Source organism: Cnephaeus nilssonii, assembly GCF_951640355.1.
Source record: "Cnephaeus nilssonii genome assembly, chromosome: 6".
In the NCBI taxonomy this organism is placed as follows: domain Eukaryota; kingdom Metazoa; phylum Chordata; class Mammalia; order Chiroptera; family Vespertilionidae; genus Cnephaeus; species Cnephaeus nilssonii.
In genome coordinates, this window is record NC_137077.1 from 21,651,900 (window position 1) to 21,664,343 (window position 12,444).

Consider the following 12,444-nt stretch of genomic DNA (forward strand, 5'->3'; position numbering starts at 1 on the left):
TTTGAGGTAGAGACATGTTTGACTTACTGTGATCTCCAAGATCACTGAGTAGATCCTCACTAAATGATAGATAATAATGTTAATTGAATGATAATAACTCTTATGGGTTCCTTCTTCTACCACCACCTTCTTTCTCTCTCCTTTGGATCCCAGGAGACATCATGGGCACAGCCCTGCAGAACCTGGACAATCTGGTGCAGATGCCAAGTGGCTGTGGGGAGCAGAACATGGTGTTGTTTGCTCCCATCATCTATGTCTTGCAGTACCTGGAGAAGTCAGGGCTGCTGACCAAGGAAATCAGGTCCCGGGCAGTAGGTTTCCTGGAGATAGGTGAGTTGGTTTAATATTTCTTCTTGGTCACCTTGTCTAGGGCCAATGATAGCTTGATAAGATACAGGGAAGTTCAGCCGCTGAAATGTCCCACATCCTTGGAAGCCATGGGGGGGGGGGGGGGGCGGTGTTTTTTGAAGTTGTCACTGTAATCTAAAACTATATCTGGCTTCCCAGGGTACCAGAAGGAACTAATGTACAAACACAGCAATGGCTCATACAGTGCCTTTGGGGAGAAGGATGGAAATGGAAACACATGGTAATATGTCCCAATTATCAATTCACTAGATGCCCGGTACACAAATTCATGCACAGGGGGGGTCTGGCTGGCCTGCCCTGACTGGGGCTGATTGGGCACCCCCGATGGGGGGGGGGGGCTGATCAGGGGCAGGGCCGGCTGGGGGGAGGGGCCGTGGATGGTTGGCTGGCCAGCCCTGCCCCCTGGTTGAACTCCCAGTTGAACTCTGGTGAAGGGGACAATTGGCCTATTAGCCTTTTATTATATAGGATTCTGTACCCTAGAGCATAATTTCTGAATGGAACCATTCCTCTACCTGCCCCCTTAATGCCATTCCTTCTTGCACTCTATCCTCTACCTCTTTCATTCTGTTTATTTCAGCCACTTGTATGGTCTTCTCCCTGACCTTATGCCTCCCCAGTTCTTGTCCCCATTAATGCCTATAAATGCCTTCCTTTTCCAGGCCTTCTAGGGCATTATATTTCTTCAACTTCCCTCTGGAACCATACACTATTAAACTATGGCACCCTCACCCAGAAATCCCCCTTCATGCCATGCTTCCCTCTTTACCCAATAGGCTGACAGCCTTTGTCACCAAATGCTTTGGCCAAGCTCAGGAATTCATCTTCATTGATGACAAGAACATCCAGGATGCTCTCAAGTGGATGGCGGGAAATCAGCTCCCCAGCGGCTGCTATGCCAATGTGGGAAAGCTCATGCACACAGCTATGAAGGTACAGATCTGCCCAGGCCCTGCCCCCACACTGTTTCTGGGAGATACTTGTACCTCTGACTGAGCTGAATCAGAAGAGCACTGGCCTGGGAGCTGGTGTTGTTCAGGTCTCAGTCTAGTCTCTGGGTGGCTTGGTCAATATACTTAACCAGTCTTAGCCTCAGCTTCCATGTCTATAAAATGAGAGTATGAACGAGAGCATGGTTCTCAAAGTGTGGTTCCAGAACAACAGCATCAGCATCATCTGAGAACTTGTTTGAAATACAAATTCCAGCCCCAGCCCCAGAGCTACTCTAAGAAACTCTGGGGGTGTGGGCCAGCAATTTGTGTTTTGGGAAGCCCTCATGACTCTGATACTTGCTACAGTGTTTCTTTCTTTTTTTTTTTTTCAAGGTTTGATTATTTTTATTCTTTAAAATATATATTTTATTTTTCAACTACAGTTGATATTCAATATATTCGTCTCAGGTGTGTAGCACAATGGTTAGACATTTATATAACTCTTCCCCCCATAAGTCTTGTACCCATCCAACACCGTATATAGTATTACAATATTATTGACTATATTTCCTAAGCTGTACTTTTACATCCGCATGACTATTTTGATACTTGCTAATGTTTGTTTTTTAAAAATATATTTTATTGATTTTTTTACAGAGAGAAAGGGAGAGGGAGAGAGAGTTAGAAACATTGATGAGAGAGAAACATCAATCAGCTGCCTCCCGCACACCCGCCACTGGGGATGTGCCCGCAACCAAGGTACATGACCTTGACCAGAATCGAACCTGGGACCCTTGAGTCCACAGGCTGACGCTCTATCCACTGAGCCAAACCGGTTAGGGCGATACTTGCTAATGTTTGATAACCAGTGGACTAGAAGATTTCTGAGCCTTTTATTATATCTCTAAATCTGAAGCAAAGTGATTTGCTTTGGTGGGGACTAGTAGGCAGCCCAGTCATTTGTAAGGGGTTTTACTCTCTGCTGGGCACTGTTCTAAGTACTTTATTTATTTGATATATTTTAATGTTTACAACAAATCGTTGAACTAGGTACTGGTATGCCACTATTAATCACATTTTACAGATGAAGACACTAAGGTTCAGAGATTAAGTAGATTGCTCAAGGTGAATGCTAATGAGTGGTAGGACTAACTTGAACCCAGCAACTGGACTCCAGAGACACTGCCCCTGCCCATTACTCCATTGTCTGTCCCTCCCAAACGCGGGGGAGGTGTTGATGTGCAGGATAGCTTGTTCAATTCAGAACATGCCAGTGAAAGAAAGATTTGCATGAACTTTCCTAAAGAAATTATTTACAGTGCTGTTGCAGGACCTGGATTAAAAATCTTGAGTTTTGGAAAAAAATCTCAGTATAAGATTTGTTAGTATTCCTTATGCAGAATTTTATCTGTACCCCCCAAGTCTCTTTCTTCACTTATGCCCTGTGTGACATATACCTGGGAGTAGTACATGCCAGAAATTGAACAAGATCTCAGAGGTTTTTGTCCTCCTTTTGGATTAGAGCTGCCGATCTGTTGACTATCACATGTATGGTCAATTTTAGTGGTTTGCATAGGAGCTCCAGGGTTAAACTCCCTGGACTCAAATCCCAGTCCTGCTTATTAGCTGTGCAATCTTAAACAAGCTATTTAAATATCTCTGTAAGTGTTTTTCCTTTTATCTATAAAATGAGAATAATAATTTAGACGAAATATTTTTTAAAATTTGCTAAATCTTTCTGTGAAAGATGTTAAACAGGGAAGGTGTCACTTAATCTTCCCTGGAGAAGAGGCTGGGCTTTGTGCTACTTGAGGGGACATCCACTTGAGGAGGCTCAGATTCCATAAGAATCTGAGAATAAGAAGTCTCTTTTTACCACCGCCCTCTTTTTTAAAATCTCTCTTTGTTTCTTGGGTTCCTCAGTACCTACTCAGAGCTGAAGACCTGTTACCTCCCATAGGCTACTGTTTAAGGCTGTGCAGCGACTGAACTCCACCAGTTCTCCCTCATTGTGTGCCCTGGAGTCGGCCTGTGGAAAGGAGTGCTTTTGTTTACTTCTTTTTTCAAAGATTTTTTTATTGATTTTTAGAGAGCGAAAAAAAACACACACACATTGATGTGATAGCAAAACATCAATGGGCTGCCTCCTGCATGCCCCCTACTGGGTATCAAGCCCACAACCCAGGCATGTGCCCTGACTGGGAATCAAACAGGTGACCTTTTGGTGCATGGAATAAGGCTCAGCCAACTGAGCCATACCATCCAGGGCTTTTTTTTTTTTTTTTTTAATAATCCATCCATTTAGAGGGGGGAGGGGGAGGTGGCGGGTAGGGTGGCACCATTTTTTAATTTGCACACAATTCTTGCATGTGCTGGCTGCCCCCTGACTTACTGTCTCCCTGTTTCCCTTTAGGGTGGAGTTGACGATGAGATCTCCTTGACGGCATATATCACAGCTGCTTTGCTGGAGATGAAAAAGACCACAGATGTGCGTTTCTCTGCTCCTCTTCTTTACATTCTTCTTATCTTGCCTATTTCTAGATAAATTCACCTATTTTTTGCCCCTGCTCAGCCTTTTAAACTCAAAGAAGATATGATGATTTCCTCATCCCTTCCCATTTTACAAGAAATGCCTTATACATTCAGTTCTTCACTTTCACTTTTTAGGACCCAATGGTGAGTCGGGGACTGCAGTGTCTCAGGAATTCTGTTTCCTCCACCACCAACCTCTACACACAGGCCCTACTAGCTTATACTTTCTCTCTGGCTGGGGAGATGGGCCTCAGAAACATTCTTCTGGAACAGTTAGATCAGCAGGCTATCATCTCAGGTATGTTGGCCATGTGAAGAGTTTTTGGAAATTGTGAAAATATGCTGTGAGTTATCTATAATTTCCCCTCGTCTCCATAGTCCCATATATATTCAATTCTAGGATTCATTTTAGTAAAAGTTATTGTCATAAAATCATTGTTGAGAGTTTTGTGGGAAAGCCCATGTAAGCCCTCAAGTCATTGCTATACTTTTAACAGGAAGAGGAGATAGATGGTCGAAGCTAGTCAGAAAACTTCCTGGCATTGTAGCATCAGCCTTTTGCAGGCATTAAACAATTCTTTTGAGTAAGATCACTCTGATTAAGTAAAAAAAAAAAATGCTGAGAATTAATAAAATTTTGTTAGCCAAAAACATGCCCTAAACATGTAAGATTCTTTTAGGAAGTTTCTACCTATCTATCTCCATTAGAAATAGAATTTAGAGGGCTGTTTTCATATAATTGCTAGAGGCATTTACTGGTGCTCCCAGCTTTACTTTGGGGAATTATGTGTGAGTGTACACACACACACACACACACACACACACACACACACACACCTGCATGTATATTAGGGCCAGTAAATCAGAAGATTTTGAGAAATAATTTTTTGTAACTCATGATTAATTTTTGTCGATATTTTATTTGCTTTAAGGGGTAGCATTTACAAAGTGAATATGGGAAAGTCATTTCCTCCCAAGACCTTCCTAATTATGCTTCTTTCTCCATAGGCGAGTCCATTCACTGGAGCCAGAAACCTACTCAGTCATCGGATGCCAGTCCTTGGTCTAAGCTTGGGGCTGTAGACGTGGAACTTACGGCATATGTATTGCTGGCTTGGCTTAGCAAAGCCAGTCTGACTCAAAAAGAGATAGCCAAAGCCACTGGTATAGTGGCTTGGTTGGCCAAGCAACGCAATGCATATGGGGGCTTCTCTTCCACTCAGGTAAATAGCCTGCTCTCCACTGCCACTTGTCAGGTAGGGTGAGATCCCATGTGGAGATGGAGGAAAACCTATTGCTCTTGCCCTCTAGGTCCAGGCACTTATAATTCTATAGAGAGGGAGAAAAAGCATGTAAAAAACATATAGAAGGAGTCATAAATTGGGTCTTGTGAGTCATAAATAGCACTATATGCATTTAATGCTCTTTCTTTGCGGAGTATGAAGCATCATGAGATTCATATTGTATATGTAAAGAGGACATGTATAAGTATGGATAAATTTATATATTATATTAGAAAGCCAATTATGGGGGCTGTAAGCATAAAAGCAAGATTTTATGGGCATACCTCTTTCTACTATTTCCTAGGAAGGTATAGTCTAAAAAGTTTACAACCTAGAAGGAAAGCTAGGAAAAGTTCTATATATTACAAAGCAGGGTCTGGTTATCTACACTAATAAAAGAGAAATATGCAAATTGACCATCACTCTGCTACACCCACCAGTCAATCAGGAGGGAATATGCAAATTAGAAGGACAAAGATGGCAGCCGCCCAACTGCTCCAGGTGTGGAGCGGCTGGGCAGGGCAGGATGCCTGCTATGAGAGGGAGGGTGGGAGGCGAAGGGATCTACAGGAGCGGCATTCCAGCGCAGCGAAGACGAAGACTGCAGACTCCAGCTGGGGTCTGCAGCAAAGATGAAGATGGCAGACTCTGGCCTGAGTCTGCAGCAAAGACAGCAGACTCTGGCCAGAGTCTGCAGCGAAGACGAAGAAGGCAGACTCCGGCCGGAGCGAAGGCCTGGGTCCCGGGTGCTGGAGAAAAACCGGTGCTGGAAGCCAAGGGAAGGAAGGCCTATTGCACGAATCTCTTCGTGCAATGGGCCTCTAGTATAACATAAGAAAGATACAAAAGATATAAATATTGAATTTCAAAAAGGAGAGGGAGCTCTCATCAACTTGAGAGATAAGAAGCGTCTTCACAGGGGAATTGCATTTGAGGTAGATCTAAAAGGATATGTAAACTTTTGGTAGGCAGCTATTGAAAGGAAGAGGAATTTGCAAAAGTATAGAGTGGTTGTTGGGGAAAACTGATTTGGCTGAAACACAATAGGACTTAGGTTGGAAAGGTAGGGTAAGTTCATATTATGAAGAGCCTTTCATCAGACTTAAGATTTTGCCTAATTCTGAGGAGCTATTAATTTTTTTAACTTTGTTTCAGAAAGATTAATGTGTTACTTGGTGTATGGGATGATTTAGAGGTGGAAAATACTGGATTTGAAGAGATCAGGAGATTATTTCATTTATTTAGATTAGGAGTAAGGAGAAATTGAATTAGTGGGGTGGCAATTGGGGAAAAATGTATGATATATTTAAATAATGTCATAAAATGATCAGATGATCACAAAGAGAGTCATGATTAATTTATTTGTTCTGCAAATGTTATTAAAACATACCATGTCCAGGTTACTGAAGATACAAAAGTAAACAAGAAAACACATTTCTTGTCCACATAGAGATTATATTCTTGTTGATATTAGGGCCATTTTCATTGAAGTTATAACATATAAATTATACATGGAAGAATGAACAGATTTTAACAGGTAGAATGTCTGGAAAGATGTTAAGTGCACTGAGCTTGAGTATAGTAATAATTTAATTGGAATTTTAAAATATTATATGGTACACTGCCTCCTTATTTCAGGGAAATTCTTGGTCTAGGTTAAGGAAAGACTTCCTTCTTCTTGTTGAACCCTAAATAACTACAATATATAATTTTAAAAAGCAGTGTGTTAAATCTTTAGAATTCTCAGTGACAGATGTATGCTAGAATTGTTTTTAACTATAATCCTTGGCTATTCTAAGAAGTCACATATTATCCACATCAGTTTTTGAGGTGATGTGTGGTCCCATTACTTGAATTGTTTCACATGGGCAAGCAATAAAAACCTCCTTGGCTCTAGTTCACAGAGGGTAGACAAAAAGTTGTTTGTAGATTGTCAAGCTGCACAACTATAACTTGTTCACAGCTTCCCCAGGAGGGTGACAGGTCTTCTTCTTTTTATATGACACTGTAATATCTAAATGCAACTGTTCTTTTTCATTTGGTTCAGGAGGAAGTGGGTTCCTTTGTTCAGTAATAGCTATCATATTAAGTGTTGCGAATGTAGAAATTCCCATAACACAGAGTAAGAGAGGACAATTTTGCTGAATACCTCATTCTCCCTTACCTCCCAGCCCCTTGCAGTTGTAATTTATATAAATAAAGATAACATGTTTTCAGAATGGAAAGGTTCAAGCCACATGATACCATGTTCTGTCTTATTCCCAGATGAGAAAAAAGGATTGTCACATGGCATAATGGCTAAGAAGCCTTGGCCTGCAAGGAAGGATTTCCCAACACTCTCTCCAACTGTGCCATAGAAGATTATTACGTAGTTAAATAACTTTGAAAAATGTGCACTTTCTAGGGCTATCAAGTTGCTGTTCTTTCTTCCTCAAATAAGGAAACTGCAAAATATATACTGTTATCCACTTGCTTCTAACAAGAGCCCGTTCTGAAGCCAGGTTTGATTGCTGAATATGAATATATGAGATTAGCCTAGTGACTTATGGATGTTCAATAATAACTTAATTGAGATTTTATATACAGGTGAGATATTACGATTTCTATGTCAGCTTCCCCAGTGTGGGTGAATGTGGTTCTTAGATACCTAGAAGATATATCAACTAAGCTAGCAAACCACCACCAGATGTATAGGGTTGTTTGAGGTTAATAACAATGCCTCACAAAATGGTAAGCATATGCTTGATTGTTTTCCTCAGGATACTGTAGTTGCTCTCCAAGCTCTGGCCAAATATGCCACCACTGCCTATGTGCCATCGGAGGAAGTCAACCTGGCTGTAAAATCCACTGAGAATTTCCAGCACACTTTCAATGTTCAGGCTGTCAACCGGTTGGTATTTCAGCAAGAGACTCTGCCCAATGTCCCTGGGGTGTACACCTTGGAGGCCACAGGCCAGGGCTGTGTCTATGTGCAGGTAAGCAGTGATCCATGTGAGAACAAGTGTGTCTTGGGAAGGTGGGTCTGAGGGCATCTTCCCTTCCAGTAGAACATCCCCTCTCTATCTGTCCATCTTATTTGTAAGGAAAATAGTTTGAATTATGCAATTTCTAAAGTTCTTCTCAACTCAAATTTGGATATCTTGTTTTTTCATATTAGACAGTGCTGAGATACAATATTTTCCCTCCTAAAAATGTGGAGACCTTTAGTCTTAATGTGGAAATGGGAAAAGCTAGATGTGATCAACCAACTTCACCTCGATCCTTGACTCTTACTCTCCACACAAGGTGAGGAAGGCTGAAGTTGTGGTGGGGGCACCTGGATCATAGAAGCTGAGTTGGGAGTGTGTGTGTGTGTGTGTGTGTGTGTGTGTGTGTGTGTGTGTGTGTGTTGGGGATAGAGTATGCTGCGAGGGAAAATCATGGGCTCACACAGGCTTGCGTCTTTCTGTCCTCAGTTATGTGGGGAGTCGCAGCTCTTCCAATATGGCCATTGTGGAAGTGAAGATGCTTTCTGGGTTCAGTCCCATGGAGGGCACCAATCAGCTAGTAAGTCACTTCTCTTTTCTTCATTTACTAGCCCTCAGGAGACCTAACATTATCATAAAAAGCTGGTGAGCCCTAGCCAGTTTTCTCATTGGTTAGAGAATTGGCCTGCAGACTGAAGAGTTGTGGGTTTGATCCTGGTCAAGGGCACGCACCTTGGTTGCAGACTCAACCCCTGGCCCTGGTTGGGGCACGTGTGGGAGTCAACTAGTCTCTCTCACAATGTCTCTCTCTCACATTGATGTTTCCCTCTCTGTCTCTCCCCCTCCCTTCCATTCTCTCTAAAAAAAAATCAATGGGAAAAAAATATCCTTGGGTAAGGATTAACAAAAAATGCTGGTGAAATGAAATATATCCTATCTAATAATAGACAAATATGCAAATTGACCATACCTCCGACACACCAACAAGCCACGCCCACCATCCAATCAGAGCGAGTATGCAAATTAACCCAAACCAAGATGGCTACAGCCACAGAGAGCAAGGTTTCCTAGGTAACAGAGGAAGCCAAGCTTTCTGCCAGCCGTTGCAGGCCTAAGCCTCCACTCAAGCTACAAAGTTTCAATTATAGAAGGTAAACAAATTCAAACAAATGGCGGCAGAATGGAGCTTGAGAGAGCAGGCCAGCGTTGCCGGCGGCAACAGGGGAAGCAAAGCTTTCCGCACACCCTGGCCGGGCCCACCTGCTTAAGGCAACAAAGTTTCAATTATAACCCCAACACAAATGGCTGCGGGCCTCGGAGGGAGCCCCAGGCTTGGCTCTGCTCCAGGCTACAAAGTTTCAATTGTAGAAGGAAAATATATTCCAGATACCAGGGCCTCTGCTTGGGTTGCCAGGGGGCGTGGCCGGCCTGCAAACCACCACAGGCCCCTCACTCAGGCCACCCCATGCCCCAAGGGAACCCCACCCTGATCCGGGACACCCTTCAGGGCAAACCAGCTGGCCCCCACCCCTGTACCAGGCCTCGATCCTATCTAATAAAAGAGTACTATGCAGATTGATCATCACTGCAACACACAATATAGCTGCCCCCATGTGGTCAAAGATCCTGCCCCCATGTGGACACAAGATGGCCACCACAAGATGGCCAGCAGGAGAGGGCAGTTGGGAGGCACCCGGCCTGCAAGGGAGGGCATTTGGAGGTGATCAACCCTGCAGGAGAGGGCAGTTAGGGGTAACCAGGCCAGCAGAGGAGGGAAGTTGGGGGCAAACAGGCTGGCAGCAGAGTGGTTAGGGGGTGATAGGCTGGCAGGCAGAAGTGGTTAGGGGAAATCAGGAAGGCAGGCAAGCAGTTGGGAGCCAGCAGTCCTGGATTGTGAGAGGGATGTCCGACTGCCCGTTTAGGCCCGATCCCTGGGATCGGGCCTAAAAGGGCAGTCGGACATCACTTGAGGGGTCCCAGATTGGAGAGGGTACAGGCTGGGCTGAGGGACAACCCCCCTCCGTGCACGAATTTCGTGCACCGGACCTCTAGTGTATATATATATATATATATATATATATATATATATATATATATCATGATTGTAATATCTAAATGGCTACAAAGGTGCATCTGATATATGAAATGGGACCTGTAATAGTCTTTGTTCCTTCTCTTACCTTTTCCACCGTATACATTGTTTCCTTGACCATGTCAGAGCTTTGGAAGCTGGGGACAGGGAAGGCTCTGGCTCTTAAACTCTTTTTTCTCCTTTCTTATTCAGCTTCTCCAGCAACCACTGGTAAAGAAGATTGAATCTGGAACTGACACACTTAACATTTACTTGGAAGAGGTAGGTAGCCAAGAACTGAAACAACTATATTTTCTACAACCAAAAAAAATAGTAAGAAGAATGTCAGATTGTTTTCCATTTTTGCTTTGCCATCTGGCTTCATTGAAGAGAGTGAAGTTCTATCTGATTCTGTAGTCAATCCACTGCAATATCACACGTCAAATAGCCCCTGTACACATGTACATCAAAGAGAGTGAGAGTGAATAAAAGCAGTATTCCAAAAATAATTCTGATCTCGCAGAACCCTTGATACAGTCTTGGGGTTCTGTGAGAATTCCTGGACCACGTTTTGAGAGGCACTGTACCTTAAAAATTTCCTTTTGGAAATCTCTTCCTATTAGGCATTTTTAATTCCATATCCTAATGTACAACATGAATCTTATTTTCTTATTGTATTAGATTAATTTATACAATTGTCTTAAATTCTCCATTTATTCAGTTATTTAACAAATATTTACTGAGCGACCAATCTATGCCAGACACTCTTCGATGTGATGGAGATGCAGCAGTAAAAATAACAGACATGATCCCTGTCCTCATGGAGTTAATATCCTAGTGAGAGACAAACGATGCAAATTAAAAAATACATATATATGTGTTCACACACACATTCAGTAGTAATTTCAATAGTAAGTGCTATGAAGGATAAAGGGATAGAGTGATGGTGGGAGTAGGCCAGGATGTGACTATTTTAAAATAAGGTAGTCAGGAAAGGCCTCCTGAGGATGTCATTTGATCAGAGGCCTGAATGAATAGAAGAAAGAAAGAAGAAAATAAAAAAGAAAGAAAGGAAGAAAGAAAGAAAGAAAGAAAGAAAGAAAGAAAGAAAGAAAGAAAGAAAGAAAGGAAGGAAGGAAGGAAGGAAGGAAGGAAGGAAGGAAGGAAGGAAGGAAGGAAGGAAGGAAAGTAGGGAGAGCTGTTGGAGAAATGTCTATGTTTCTTTGGCCACTTCACTTAATTTAGTGGAGGAGTCATGGGTTAAAGTAGACTGAGGACGGAGGGAACCATTTTACAGAAGGGCCAGGAAGCTGTAAGATCCTGAGAAGAAAGAGCCAGACAGTCAGCAGGAGGCAGTACCTTTCAGCCTGGCATAGGTCAGAAGGGACATATAGAAGAGTTTCAGAAAATCTGTGTGAAGAAAAAAATATTTTAACCTCCACATCACATGCATTATTTCCATTTTAATTTTAATGTAAAATTGTGTCTATCTTCCCCATAGCTCAGTAAGAAGACTCAGACCTATACCTTCACCATCAGCCAAAGTGTGTTAGTCACCAACCTGAAACCAGCAACAATCAAAGTCTATGATTACTACCTACCAGGTGAGGGCTGAGCTTTACCTGCCTCTGCCAACATAGTTCTCATTCTTTAAAATACCTTTCCTGCCCTGGCTGGTGTGGCTCAATTGGTTGGAGTGTCTGGTCATTCCAAAGGATTGCAGGTTAAATTTCCAGTCAGGGCACAAACCCAGGTTGCAGGTTCAATCCCAGTTGGGGTGTGTGCGGGAGGTAGCCAATCATTTTCTCTCTTGCATCCATGATTTTTTCTCTCTCTCTTCTCTCCCTCTCCCTTCTGCTCTCTCTAAAATCAATAAAAACATATCCTCAGGTGAGGATTTTAAAAAATACTAATAAAATGAAATATCTTTTCTAATTTTACAAATATTCCTTCCCAAGACAAGTATCATATAATTATATTAGAGGCCCGGTGCATGGATTCGTGCACCGGTAGGGTCCCTTGGCCTGGCCTGCAGGAATCAGGCTGAAACTGGCTCTCTGACATCCCTGAAAGGTCCCGGATTGTGAGAGGGCACAGGCCAAACCAAGGGACCCCACCAGTGCATGATCGGGCCGGGGAGGGACAGCAGGAGGGCTCCAGGGCTTGTCCAGCCATCTCACCCAGTCCTGATTCTGATCAGCTGGACCCCAGCAGCAAGCTAACCTACCAGTTGGAACGTCTGCCACCTGGTGGTTAGTGCACATCATAGCAACTGGTTGGACAGTGGGAAG

At 43.0% G+C, this 12,444-nt stretch overlaps 1 protein-coding gene across 1 annotated transcript in view; it reads left to right on the forward strand.

Annotated features, from left to right (window-relative positions):
* Positions 1–12,444, forward strand: part of A2ML1 (alpha-2-macroglobulin like 1) — a 38,887-nt gene that overhangs the window by 24,450 nt on the left and 1,993 nt on the right. The window contains exons 24-34 of the mRNA XM_079773822.1: positions 154–330; positions 508–589; positions 1,146–1,302; positions 3,715–3,789; positions 3,969–4,131; positions 4,842–5,056; positions 7,876–8,091; positions 8,274–8,401; positions 8,572–8,662; positions 10,367–10,435; positions 11,655–11,757. Of these exons, the coding sequence (XP_079629948.1) occupies positions 154–330; positions 508–589; positions 1,146–1,302; positions 3,715–3,789; positions 3,969–4,131; positions 4,842–5,056; positions 7,876–8,091; positions 8,274–8,401; positions 8,572–8,662; positions 10,367–10,435; positions 11,655–11,757 (1,476 nt within the window). The remainder of the gene's footprint in view (positions 1–153; positions 331–507; positions 590–1,145; positions 1,303–3,714; positions 3,790–3,968; positions 4,132–4,841; positions 5,057–7,875; positions 8,092–8,273; positions 8,402–8,571; positions 8,663–10,366; positions 10,436–11,654; positions 11,758–12,444) is intronic.